The sequence below is a fragment of the Lissotriton vulgaris genome, chromosome 1_1 (assembly GCF_964263255.1).
Source record: "Lissotriton vulgaris chromosome 1_1, aLisVul1.2, whole genome shotgun sequence".
NCBI lineage: Eukaryota > Metazoa > Chordata > Amphibia > Caudata > Salamandridae > Lissotriton > Lissotriton vulgaris.
In genome coordinates this window covers 782606931-782622291 of record NC_141685.1, presented here as the reverse complement: position 1 = coordinate 782622291, position 15361 = coordinate 782606931, and the positions used below count along the sequence as shown (strand labels likewise).

The window sequence follows — 15361 nt, the reverse complement described above, 5'->3', positions numbered from 1 at the left end:
CCTGCTGCTTCACACCCTCATGCCGCGTGTCGCATTTCTCCTCCCCCCTCCCCACAGCAATGCCCTCCGTCTTGTATTATCTGTGCTGTCTGTAGGTTTGTATTTCGTTTTGTTTTCTGACTGTCTTTTCTCTTACACAATGAATACATTATTACACAATGAATACGTTACTGTCTCTGTTCAGGATTTAAAAAATTGGATGCCTTGTTTGCTTCCACTGTTCTATTTCTTTTCAAATTTTTTTTTGTTAACAAATCTCTCTCGTGATTCCTTGTTTGGAACTAAAGAAATGTCACAGCAGTTTAGCCAGTAGCAGTCATTTTGCTGTGATTGGCTGTATTTTTGCTTCAAGTAATAATCACCTCTCCATAATGTTCCACAGTTCACATGATAGACCCATTCTGTAAAACTGCATATTCATGTAGAGAACACTGCCAATGAAAGTTACGTACCTCAGTGCCCCTGCTGCTTCACACTACGGCCGTGTCTCTCCCCCATCGCCGCTCCGCCCCCTGCTGCGGCCGTGTCGCATTTCTCCTCCCCCCTCCCCACAGCAATGCCCTCCGTCTTGTCTTATCTGTGCTGTCTGTAGGTTTGTAGTTCGTTTTGTTTTCTGACTCTGTCTTTTCTCTTACACAATGAATACGTTACTGTCTCTGTTCAGGATTTCAAAAATTGGATGCCTTGTTTGCTTCCACTGTTATATTTCTTTTCAAATTTTGTTTTGTTAACAAATCTCTCTCGTGATTCCTTGTTTGGAACTAAAGAAACGTCACAGCAGTTTAGCCAGTAGCAGTCATTTTGCTGTGATTGGCTGTATTTTTGCTTCAAGTAATAATCACCTCTCCATAATGTTCCACAGTTCACATGATAGACCCATTCTGTCAAACTGCGTATTCATGTAGAGAACACTGCCAATGAAAGTTACGTACCTCAGAAGGATGAATGGCTTAGGCTGCATTAATAATGTCGGGGAACCTGTTAATTAATAGCAAAACGTCAGTCTCAGCTAATGTGTTTAACCCGTTGAGCTATCTTAAAGTTAAAACAAAGGAAAATCAGGCCCTCTTTTCTAAATAATTTGTGTTTGATAATTAAATACACTGACATTAGTAAACTCTAAAATAATAAAACAAAAAAAACAGGATGTGCAGCGACCACATACAAATACATATTTAAAGTGTTGTGGTATGTTTTACTATGTTGTGCTATGGAATGTATGCTAAATTGGTTATGTGCTTAGCATTATATGCCACCATAGGGTCACCTTAAAGTCCAGGCTTAGGAGAGAAGAAATGAAAAATACTTTTTGTCAAAGATCATATCAGCCCAGTGCAGTGATATCCACCACCACATCCACCACCACCACATCCACCACCGCCACATCCACCACCACCACCACATCCACCACCGCCACATCCACCACCACATCCACCACCACATCCACCACCACCACCACATCCACCACCACATCCACCGCATCCACCACCAACACATCCACCACCACCACATCCACCACCACCACATCCACCACCACCACATCCACCACCACCACATCCACCACCTCATCCACCACCTCATCCACCACCGCATCAACCACCACCACATCCACCACCACCGCATCCACCACCACACCCACCACCACATCCACTACAACCACCACCGCATCCACCACCACCATCGCATCTACCACCACCACCGCATCCACCACCACCACATCCACCGCATCCACCACCATCACATCCACCACCACATCAACCATCACCACGACAATCACCAACACATCCACCATCACCACCACATCCACCACCACATCCACCACCACATCCACCACCACTTCACCACCGCATCCACCATCACATCCACATCCACCATCACATCCACATCCACCATAACATCCACCGCCACATCCACCGCCACATCCACCACCGCATCCACCACCACATCCACCACCACACCCACCACCACCACATCCACCACTGCCACATCCACCACCACATCCATCACCACCACACCCACCACCACCACATCCACCACCACCACACCCACCACCACCACCACATCCACCGCATCCACCACCACCACCACCGCATCCACCACCACATCCACCACTTCCTCCACATCCACCACCTCCACATCCACCACCACCGCATCCACCACCACCAGATCCACCACCACCACATCCACCACCACATCCACCACCACATCCACCACCTCATCCACCACCTCATCCACCACCGCATCCACCACCACCACATCCACCACCACTTTCACCACATCACCACCACATCCACCATCACCACCACATCCACCATCACATCCACCACCCCCACCACCACCACATCCACCATCACCTCCACATCCACCATGACATCCACCGCCACATCCACCACCACATCCACCACATCCACCACCACCACATCCACCACCACATCCACCACCACCGCATCGACCACCACCGCATGCACCACCACCACCACACCCACCACCACTGCATCCACCACCACATCCACTACAACCACCACCACCGCATCCACCACATCCACCACCACATCCACCACCACATCCACCATCACCACCACATCCACCATCACATTCACCATCACATCCACCACCACCACCACATCCACCGCATCCACCACCACATCCACCACCACATCCACCACTTCCACCGCATCCACCACCACCACATCCACCACCACCACCACATCCACCACCGCATCCACCACCACCACCACCACACCCACCACCACATCCACCACCACCTCATCCACCACCTCATCCACCACCGCATCCACCACCACTACATCCACCACACCCACCACCATCACATCCACCACCACCACCACCACATCCACCATCACCTCCATATCCACCATGAAATCCACCGCCACATCCACCGCCACATCCACCACCACCACCACCACATCCACCACCACATCCAACACCACCACCACATCCACCGCATCCACCACCACATCCACCACCACATCCACCACTACCACCGCATCCACCACCACCACATCCACCACCACATCCACCACCACCTCATCCACCACCTCATCCACCACCGCATCCACCACCGCATCCACCACCACTACATCCACCACACCCACCACCATCACTTCCACCACCACCACCGCATCCACCATCACAACCACATCCACCATCACATCCACCACCACATCCACCGCATCCACCACCACATCCACTACCACATCCACCACTTCCACCGCATCCACCACCACCACATCCACCACCACCACCACATCCACCACCGCATCCACCACCACCACATCCACCACCACATCCACCACCACCTCATCCACCACCTCATCCACCACCGCATCCACCACCATTACATCCACCACACCCACCACCATCACTTCCACCAACACCACCGCATCCACCATCACAACCACATCCACCATCACATCCACCATCACATCCACCACCACCACATCCACCATCACCTCCATATCCACCATGAAATCCACCGCCACATCCACCACCACATCCACCACCACCACTACATCCACCACCACCACATCCACCACCACATCCACCACCACTTCCACCGCATCCACCACCACCACATCCACCACCACATCCACCACCACCACATCCAACACCGCATCCACCACCACCACATCCACCAGCACATCCACCACCTCATCCGCCACCTCATCCACCACCGCATCCACCACCATCACTTCCACCACCACAGCCACCACTGCATCCACCACCACTTTCATCACATCCACCACCACCACATCCACCACCACCACCACATCCACCACATCACCACCACATCCACCACCTCCACCACATCCACCACCACATCCACCACCACATCCACCACCACCATCACCACCACATCCACCATCACCACCACCACCACCACATCCACCACCACCACCACATATATATGTGTGTGGCTGTGTGTGTGTGTAGGTGCAAATGCAATGTTCTTGGATTTTTGTCACAATAAAATACACTGAACATAATCTTCACAAAAGTTATTTACAAACGTTTAAGCTATGGCCATTATAAATTACAATTACTTTTATTTAAGTATTAATTATTTACAAAATTAAAAGCCATTGTTATTTGTAATATCAAGACATCTAAGTCACGTAAATACAACACACATTGCATTACAAATGCTATAGGTGTCACATTTGCAAAAGTTAAAACTATTGACATTGTAACTGACAAAGCTATTAATTTTGCTACTTTCAAAACCAACACATAAATAAAAAAAGTGTCATTTACAATACCAATAGCTCAAACTTTCCTAATGCGAGACCTATTGCATTTCCAATGCTTGTTGTTTAGATTATCCCTTTCAACGTATTTCTACTTTTTGTTTCTCTTTCGTTATCATCTTTCTTTCGTTTTCTCCTGTTACTTATAAGGACCCGTCAATCTTCTCTCTTCTCTGTTTTCTTCGCTTCTCCTATTTCTCGGTGGTGCGCCCTGCTTTTCCACAGCAGCCTGGAGCCACATAGGTTTCCGTCACGTTACAGTTAGAAATTAGCATTTAAAAAACCTTAGAAATTCACTGAAAAAATCATAGGTTTCACTGACGTTATAGGTAGTTGGACATTTCACTCATACAAAACCATAGAAATTCCCCCGTTATAGTTAGTTGAACTAACTATAACTCACGCCCCCACAATGCGCTGGTGATGACGTCACATATTACATCATTCATGACATGGTCAGTGACATCACTGATAACATCTAAAATTACATCACTGATGACATCATCCACGTGAAAATCTGATGCACCTCATCACACCCTAATATAAGCCTTGATACAACCACACTAAAATACAGACTATTATTTTCGAAACCATAGACACACAAATACCAGTTAGTACAAATCCACTCACTAATTGATATCTCTACACATATATCCACTCATTCACCCATACAGTCAATCATACATACAGTCAGCCATCAATACAGCATTACCACATGGACTCACATATCTATACAGACACTCACACACTGCCTCTTATTCATAGGGTTACTCACACACCTAATCAGTCATGGAAATAATCAATCTCACTTTCATTTACTCACCTGTACAGTTATACACACACCACCTCACTTATTTAAACACATACTAACACATACTTACACTCTAATACAATAACTAATGCAAGCGCACACTGATCCATACAGCCACTCTCACAATCACTCACTCTCACATATAGTCATTTATACACTCCAACACTCACATGTGCTACCTTTCACATGTGCAGTTACTCACACATGTACCACTGAGGCATCCATTCACTCACCAACACACCCATTCACACACTCACCCATCCATACAGCTCTTCACAGATGCACTCTTGAACCTATACACCCAGTGAATCATCCACTTACACATTTATGGACAGTTATACCCAACCCCACCTACCTACACAGACACTCAGGCACCCATATAGATACTCAAACAACTAATAACCCATATAGATCCTCATTTAGATACTCACCAACCCATGGAACCGCTTACACACCAACGGACAAGCTAAACTGTGTGAATGTCTGTATTAGTCACTAACACATGCATTCAGTAAGACACAATTAATCACTCACTTATACAGTCAGTCACACACCTACTAAATCATCCATCCTGACTCTTATACATCCATTCATTCTTCAATACACCCTGGAATATATATGAAACATTGTTACATTGTATAGAAGCACATAGTCAGTGGAGGATGCAATCAGTAATGTCATCAGTGATGTCATTTGAGATGTCATCAGTGATGTCATCAGTGATGTCACTGACCATGTCATGAATGATGCAATATGTGAAGTCATCAGCAGTGCATTGCGGGGGCGCGAGTTATAGTTAGCTCAACTAACTATATTAGGGGAATTTCTATGGTTTTGTATGAGTGAAATGTCCAAATAACGTCCCAGAAACCTATGGTTTTTTCAGTGAATATATATATATATTTTCCAAGGTACATAGATACAAACCTACATCAATACTTAGTTTTATATGTTGACCTTGCCTATACAATGGTTGTAAATGGTGGATATTTCTGACTTTGATATTCTGACATACAGCTGTGGGGTGAGGTGACATCTAAAGAACTCCTGACCTGCTATGCACGTAGTGGTGGCACTTTAGTTAGTTAAGGTTACTCCAAAATGCACTGCACTTGGGACACCCTGCTATGCACACATCCACATTTAAGCTGATACACCCACTCTCTTCCCACAACACAGGTTGCGCTATTTTCCGTCTGTCCTAGGGAACATGGAAATGTGCCCTACATTATAGCCTTCATTCCACATGGGGGATTTAGAGGAAGCTATGGGCTCCTCATGTTTCTGGTACTTTAATGGTTTGACTCTAGGCAACTCATGTTATCGTCCTTTGTGTGTTAGAGCATTAGACAGAGAGAGAAACTGAGAGGGGTGCAAAGAGTGTGTGAGAAAAAGAGCCAGAGAAAGAGATTGGTAAGCGTAAACACACACAGACCTATACATGTTGAATGCCTCATTTTGCAAATGACCCTTCTACAAGGACAATGTTTATTTGTCAAGTAGGGTTGACAAATCTAAAGCACTCAATCTCTGGGCCATATAAAATGCAAAATATAAATAGCAAAGATAATTCAGGTTTATGGCTGAAAGATTGCTCTTTAAAATGGAAACTCTTTTTTGCCCTATGTAGCTCTCAGTGGAAAGAGCCGCTGTTCAATGATGAGCTGCCCAGCCGGATCACTTGTGGCTATGTGGTGATGAAACCCACCGTGGTGCAGTTTACCGAAACGTCTGCTCAATTCGAGGATGGGACTGTGGAGGGGGACATTGATGTTGTCATTTTTGCCACAGGATACACCTACTCTTGCCCTCTCCTCAAAGACTGTGGCTTCAACAACCAGAAGGTAAATTCTCTCTACCGGCAGATCTTCCTTCCCACCCTGGAGCATCCAACCCTGGCTGTGATTGGCCTCATCCAACCTCTTGGCGCCATCATGCCTACCATAGAGATGCAGGCTCGCTGGGTCACACGTGTTTTTAAGGGTGAGTGAAAAGTAATGACGAGTTTTCTTTTAATGTCAATGTGATATTCTATGCTCCTTAGATAACCTTTTCCTTTCCAAGATCTAGCAACGAAAACCTTTGTTTTAATATGATCTTCAGTAATACAAAAATTAGTCTGTGCAAGTTGGTTTTGGAATTGGATTCAGTTTGGAAATTCTAGAGAATAAAAAAGATTGCATCATACACTACAGAATTTTAATTCTCAATGTTTAGCCCACAGGATATCAGGGATCGATGAGCACATACAGGTGCTTGAAATGGAAATATAGAATTGCAAGTACTCCTTATCCAAGAGTACCCATTTGCTTCTGAGAACTGCTGGTGCTCTCTCATTAAAAGAATTTAAGCAGTGCTGATACGTGCTGGTACTATCTATTCCAAATTAAAGAACTGCAGGTACTAAGTACCTGGCAGTACCTCCACTTTTTAAAGTACTGGTTGAGAAATATACTAGTTCTTAGTTGTAAATCGAATTTGTAAATGGGTACAGGTCCCCCTCAGCCAAACCTGTATGTGCTGGCATATCTTTGTCGCTGTTTAGGATTTAGCTGGGCACTTGGCAGGGGTGCCTGCTCTTCCCTCTTTTATTTTATTTGCACTGTTTTTAGAACCTTTTTTTTTCAATCATTGTAGAATAATGTTGGCATCCGGCCTATGGTTTCTGGTGAATGCAAATTGAAGGTGAGCCCATGTCCTGATGATATGGACACATATTCTACTGAGCCCCTTATTGCTATGAACTGCATAGTGAAGAAGGCCGATGAATTTGAGTCAGTTTCTGGTTATAAAAATAATGTAGCTAATAACCAACTGCTGTTAAATCATGAGCTGGGTACCCTAATACCCGGGGGTAGTAACTACAGCCACCTACTTGGGAATAAAAGTAAGTGCTCGGGTTAATAAGATTTTTAAATTAAACTATGAGACACTGCTTCAGGCTTTTGTTTCCAAACAACGGGTGTGGAATAGGCTCTCTATAAGCATGATCAGACGTTGTAATATCATCAAAATACATTTTCTTCCAAACTTTTGTATCTTTTTTGGGCTATACCACTAAGGGTTCCAAATAAAGAAATTTAAGAGACTAAAAGGGGCCATGAGTAGTTTTATTTGGGGCTATAGGCAGGCAAGGCATTCTATAAGTTACTAAAACTACTATACAGGCAGGGGGGCTGCAGCTCCTGGATTTTTTAGGTTATATTTTTGGCAGATTTTGCTGGCCGTCTGCGTAATTTGCTCCCTCCAGTAGTACCAGATTCATCTGCTCTTGACAGTTATCTAGCTTTAGGTTCTGAGAGTAGGCTCTTAATTTACAGAATAACAGACCCCAATTATTAAACCAGGTATGGTTTGCGTTTGTGAGGGACACAGTAACTATCTGTTGAGAAATCTGTACCAAATGTTCCATAATGTTAATCTATGGGAATACACCACTTTGGGACAACTCGTAGTTTCCAGGGGTGTTCCATGACTTTATCTGTAAAGCGTGACTCAGATCCGGCGTGCTGGCAGTGGGACAGCTTTTTGAATGTTTTCTCACTTTTGCTCCCTCACCATCACTTTTTCAAATATTTCCAGACTACTTTCACACTGAAGGCAAGGCTTTAATCGATCTGGCAGGCGCTGTCATTTTGTCAAACTTTCTCAAAATTAGTCTGAAATCTTTGATTAGTATGATTTATCAAGGGTTCTGTGAGCATAGGAGTGATGACAGCCATAGCTCGGCAGCTACATGGAGCAAAGTGCTCTCCTGCGAGGTGTCACTGTCATAAATATATCGGGCTTTGGAGACAGCTGAGGGCACTCTGCATTCTGTAAAGTTAAAATGGCAGCAATTCAAGACCGTTTGCATGTTACATTACACCCCAAAATAACTCATGAGGTGGGGTGTGAATCTTAATCCGGATAAAACTAGCTGTCCAAAGTGTTGATGCCAAGCAGCCAATATTCACCATATGAAATATCCATGCCCGATTGCCCGCCCTTATGAAGTTCTGGGAAGGGGAGACTCAACTGGCTAAGGCAAGTTCAGGATATGATACTCAGTTTACTCCTATGGAAATATTGTTAGGATGCAGAATTGAATATGATATCGGGCTTAGAAGGATGCTGTCTATACTTATAGTCTGTACCAGACTCTGTACTACTAGAACTTGGTGATCAGTAGTCCCCCGTGGACTACCGAGTGTTGGGCAACTGTCCGGCAAATACACAACTCGGAACAGGCTCTGGCCAGACCAAGGAATGCTCGGTCACTCAGGAGATTCGAGAGAACATGAATAGGTTCAATTGGGATCTTTAGATTCAGCAACACTTGTGACTCTTGCAGAGATTGTTCACATTTTTGTTGGTGCTGTATTGTCTGTTTTGCCACTCATGCACTGTATTGTACTTTTTTCTTTTTAGTCTACCCATCCCTTTGACTGTTTATTTGGTGTATCGTTTATGTTGGATATACTAATGTTTGCTTAAATTATATGCACCCATTTGCTTGTCAATGGGGCAGTATCCTCAGACCTTTTTCTCGCTCTCTTTTTTTTTACTGTAGTATTATGTATGTGATCTGATTAATCCTGACTTAATAAAAATATAAACAACATGTCTTCGGGCCCAATCTGACACCGAACACTTGTAACTGTAAGAATATCATTGCAGGAATTATTTGGCCAACTACCAGACGTAAGTGGTCTTAACCTGCTCCCCAGCTGGCGGTTCTCAAATGTAGCATTTGGCATAAGTTTAATTCGTTGATCAGATTTTCAGCAGAAAAGTCACTGATTAAATTGTATTTTTAGATTTGGCTGCTCCATCCTAATTAGAAGAGTTCTTGACCCAGAAAGGCTGGAAAGGTGGATAAAAGGAGAAAGAGTAAGATCAAGAGGTAGTGACAAAGGGATAAAGGAGAGATGAAAAAGAACCTGCAAGAGTGAGAAAAACTTTACAAATCATGCACGAGTTTAATGTTAGAACTTGTGTTCCTTAAGCTCTGTCTGAACAATATCACGAGCACTTAAAATTCCCACAAAACACTCAAAGGTTTGCCACCTGTAATTTTGAATTCTCTTGGTTGGAGCAGAACCTACTGAGCAGTGGCCTAACTCTTTTGTCATACTCTTCAAATATTTTATTTTGCTCTTTTATATTTTAAATAAGTACAAAAATATGAATAATGCTGCTGGTTGAGTGACAAGAACCCTTTGTCTTCTAGGCTTGTGTAAACTACCTCCGTTGGAGAAGATCATGGAGGATATCGCCAAGAAGAATGAAATACTGATAAAAAGGTGAAAAACATACTCTTGTCCAGGTCAAGGCTCTGATCCTCATGTTGGGGAGCTCACTTAAAAATGATAGCAGTCTCGAACCAGTTGCTCATTGCCAGGGTTATGTGTTGCCAAATAGCAGTTTCACTCTGGGTCATCTGACCGAGACCAACACGGGTCGGCCACAATGCGGAAATTGGGGACTTCACTAACTGAAGGTGTGATAACTGTGTTTTTTTTTATATAGCATTTCATACTGCACTTCTTTTATTAACAACAGATGTTTGATTTACCCATTATAAATGCACTCAGTGTACTAACCTCAAAGTCGAAAGGCAAAGTTGACCTTTTTGTGATTCCATCTCAAGATGTGAAGATCACCTAAGATGCCAGCAGCAAGCTTTTAACTCACTGACCCATCTTACTGACCACTTGCTGGCACTACAAGCTGGATGCCTGGAATCAGTAGGAAGTGGGTTTATCTCAATATCATCCACATTTGCGGAAGAGGTCTATCTAACGCTGTGCTTTTTTTTTTTTTTTTTTTTTTTTTTTTTTTTTAGATTTCTGTAATTTTTTGTATCTCTTACATTTGACCTCTGCCTCTCTTCCTCCTTTTCTATCTTAATCTAGCTCGACATATTTCATGTCTCAATCTTTATCCAATTCCTAACTTAGTAAATGAAGTAAAAAAACATAGATACATGTCACAATAATTTGCGTAGTGGATGTTTGCAGTAGATGAGCTTCTTCAGGAGTTTGTCAAACCGGGATCTGAAACTGGAAGGCAACTCATTTTGTTATAACCTTTAGATGAGATCATTGGCAACTGGTAAATTGTCTCACACTTGAGGGTGCAGGTATTTTGTACAAACTGCAGTAAAGAAATGTATAAGGAATAGGGTCAAATTCTGGTTCATATTTACAAGGTTTTAAAGCCTCCAGAGCATCACTTTATCCGACATTTTGGTGTCGTCAACTCCTTTGCCTCATTTTCAAGGCGGCGTTAAGCCACCGTTCTGGTGTCGTTAACCCCTTCGCCTTATTTACAAAGTGGCATTAAGCCACTTAATCTGGCTTACCACCGCCTTGAAAATATTGCCCCTATTTGCTCAGCAATAGGGGCATTATTTGAAAGGGGCATGCAATGGGTGTTGCAGTGTGCATTACGCCCCAACACCCATTGTTTTTTATATTTATATGCTCCATATTTACAAGGTAGGGGGCAGCTCCAAAAATGCTGCCAGGGAATACCTGGTCTTAAGCAGGTGATACGAGGAGAAATGTTTTATTTCTCTGCGTATTTTACTCTTTCCACATGTGCTTTTATTCAGCAGCACACATAGATGGAGCAAATCACCTACAAGGATTATCTATGTGCTGGAAGGTGTCCCTTCCTGCACATTAACAATTGCCCAACAGACCAGGCACCATTGCAAAATGACACTAGAGTGCCTGAACTGGTGCTAGGCAGTGCTTTTAGTGCCAGCGGTATGGGTAAATCAGGGTTGCACCGCATTCTTGTGAAAATGGCGCATCCCTGATTTAGTGCCAGCGGTATGGGTAAATCAGGGTTGCACCGCATTCTTGTGAAAATGGCGCATCCCTGATTTTCAAACCGCGTTACCAATTTTGCCACAACAACACACTCTGCCAGTTTCTTGTACATATGCCCCTGTATGTTTTTAAACCCAATTTTGGCCTACAAAGCAAACTGCTTAGCAGGCAGTCCCGAAAGGTCATTAACATACATTCCAATTAGGCCAGGGCATATATAAATTACACTAGCGTAATTCGTGTAAGTTTGGGAACTCCATGTTTCGCTAGTTCAGTGCTGTAAATGAGACAGTACTGTCAGGTACTGAGTATCTGCACTTCTTTATTTTGAGTGGGGGGGGGGTGCCTGCGGTTCTCAGCAGAGGTGCAATAATCTCAATTGAAGAGTACCGCTGCTTCTCAGAAGCAAAGCAGTACTCTAAATATTGACTACATGTGCTTCTATATGTCCATTTCACTGTGCAGGTGTGAAATTTCAAGAAGTATGCCATTATGTCACTTCACGTAATTACGTGCGATTTGCTTTAAAATGTTACTACAAAAGCACTGGAACAAGCGAGCATGAGCTGCTGTTATTCACGGTGCTTTTGTTTAAATGCGTCTTCATGCCAAACATTGAGGCGAAGACACATTTTTCCGTAAAATGTAGTTGGAAATGATTAGTTTGCATTTTGCGTAATAATGAATAATTCAGGCAACTTGACTGTAATTTTGCATATTTACGCGAAAGAAAATTACTTGGATTTCGCATGGCGCTTCTTCAAATACTACATGGTCTTCTAGTAAGAATTCTTGATCCTTTCGTAAGACGTTTTGAGGTGTTTAGTGGGGTCTGTCAACAAGAATTTTTCGGAATATTGAACCAAGGCATCTATTTTCCTTCACAGTTTGCCAATAAAATAAGCTAACAAGCCACAGGTTTCAAAGTTGGTTAAATAGTCGGCACAGCCCCATAAAAAAATAAAAATTGTTTCCGGTTTTTAGTTTTACTGATAAAAACCACATTTTTTAAAAGGTATTATCGACTAAAACATATATGAATATATTTCCCAACTGTGGTTCACTTTGGGGTGCAGAGGGAAATGGCAGCTAGCTGGAACACAGCCGACAGAACCTGAACTAGCTCTTTGGTAATGCCTACCCTGCACCCTGCCCTAGGTTTCCTTGAATTTGGCCCAGAATCTGCAAATTGGTCCTCCTTATTTCAGTCTACAGATTCTCAGGCTCAGACAAGCAACAACTACATTAGAGGGGAAGAGGACAAGGGACACTGTCCCCCTCTGTAACATGAGCCCTCCTCCGCCAATGACAAATCTGGTCTGGTAGCAGAGCTGCACTTATACAGGGGTTTCATTGGATCACCCTTGTTGAAGTGCACCAGCTCTCCCAGCCCCCCAGTGTATATGGCTGCCAGGCCTTGACCAAAGCAGGCAGCAATTATTTGGGGCATCAAAGGGTATTGTTGACCTCAGCAAACTATACTTCCTTTCTCCATCTTAGTAAACCCTTATCCTGCCAAATATGGGGTTTTGGCAATCTGGAAATTCATGGAAGGAAAGTGGAGGTTAATGAACATTATAGCCTTTGCAACCTGCATCCCCATCCCCATTTTTTTCATCTTTTCATTGATATTCTTTTCAACATTTACCATTTCCAATGTTCTGCATCTTCGTAAAGCAGACACTCTCCCTTGCCACATAAACGGTCCTGCAAAAATCACTTAGCATATGTCTTTGTTACACTGTGACTCACACATGTTTGGTAGGTGAAACGATAACAGAACGGAACCAACATTTGAACCATTTGTGCCCAGCCAGATTTTCTCTTTTCAATCAAACTATAATCACTCATCAAAAACATGCTTGTAGTACACCCACCTCGGCCATCAGTCTCCGCCGCAAGTGAGTGTTGGCCAGAGCTGCCTGTCATCAGCCAGAGTGCGCAGTTTCCCCCTCTGTGGACTGTGGTTTGGATGTCTCTCCCTCCTGCCCTCAGGAGAATGCAATGAGAGATGCTCAGTCAGCTGCTATGGGATTTTGGCGAAGCCCTCTTTGCTGTTCATGTCACAAATTTACCTCCTAAGCTGCCGCCCATCTCAAGAGCTCCTCCTTCCATCTACTGTGCAGTGGGCCATCAGGGGATTGCCAGTGCATAGCAATTGCTCGACAATATAAGTCCCAGGTCAATAAATCTGGAGCTCACTTTAGTAACTGGGGATCTACAGTACAGAGCCGTCAGGCAGACTTCCAATGTTTTAAGGTTTGGACAGTGTGTGACCTGGTCCAAGTCGTGGGCCACAAGATGCAGAAATACAGTGATCGGTGGATATGCCTCTGCCATCTGCAAGAATCCTGCATCTGTCAGGGAGCAGAAAGGGAATGATTTAGCCATGGTACCCGTTTTGACATGGTGTGAGGTATGTGGTATGCAACTAATTAAGCTGTACATATTTCAACCTAGTATTTAGAGATGCTGTGTATGCTGCAAAAACATAGTCCATTCTCTATCTGTGAGTTCACATCCCAGCTTGCCCTCCCACTGCATCTTGATCCGATATAAGGCTGTTATTTCCATAGTGAACAGTTTTATATAGCCAGGAAACCAATTTCCTACCACTCCCAAACATAAGGAGAGTTTTTAGGACATCATGCAACTGAGGTTCCATATGGCCCTCTAACCACATGGCTCCAACTGGGTCCCTTAGGGTTCCGTATATGAGGAACAGAAACTGAGCAAAGTTTTCCTCGGTCATTATGTTTTCAAAGCTGCGCAGTGCACCATTCCCATAACAGTCTCCGATAGGGAGGATCCCAGCTTCTGTCCAGTCAACCATCCATTGGGTTGGAAAGTAGCCTCCTACAGAAGTGAGGAGCCCTATATGTGGGAGTGCTGGGGAGAAACAGGGTCTATCCAAGTTCTGCGCACTATCGCCTTGCAACACCTCATTGCCATCGTAAGTATCTTTGTCGGGTCAGGCGCACATATCTTCCTCCCAGCATCAGTGTAGTCAGGGCTCCCTCATTTTGGGCATTGTCCAAGGGGCCCATCTCCTCTCTTCTTTTCCTTCCCAGCCATCGTGCCAACCACTGCAATTGGCCTGCTGCATGATATAGTTCTAGGTCAGATACAGCTGCCCCGCCCTACCAAAGCAGCCGCTGAAGGAGCCAGAGTGAGATTCTGCGTCATCTTCAATTCCAAATTAGCTCCCTCAGGAGAGTGTTCATGGCCCTAAACCACATCTGCGGTATCCAATTGGTAGTGCTGCAAACAAATATAGAATTGGAGGGAGTATCACTATTTTAGTTAGGGCCACTCAGTCCGTGAGGTGCATATGTAGCATGCGCCAGAAAGTCACTGCAGCCCACAACAAGTGTAGTGCAGGTCCCAAATTGCTATCTCTAATATCTCCATCTGCATGATAAACCTTGACACTCATCTATTTAAATGTCATTGCCCACTTT

At 44.1% G+C, this 15361-nt stretch overlaps 1 protein-coding gene across 1 annotated transcript in view; it reads left to right on the top strand.

Moving 5' to 3' along the window:
• The window catches only part of LOC147747821 (dimethylaniline monooxygenase [N-oxide-forming] 2-like), a 192122-nt gene that overhangs the window by 160093 nt on the left and 16668 nt on the right, over positions 1-15361 (top strand). Inside the window, exons 6-7 of the mRNA XM_086956234.1 lie at positions 6710-7062; positions 10292-10364. Coding sequence (XP_086812360.1) covers positions 6710-7062; positions 10292-10364 — 426 coding nt within the window. The remainder of the gene's footprint in view (positions 1-6709; positions 7063-10291; positions 10365-15361) is intronic.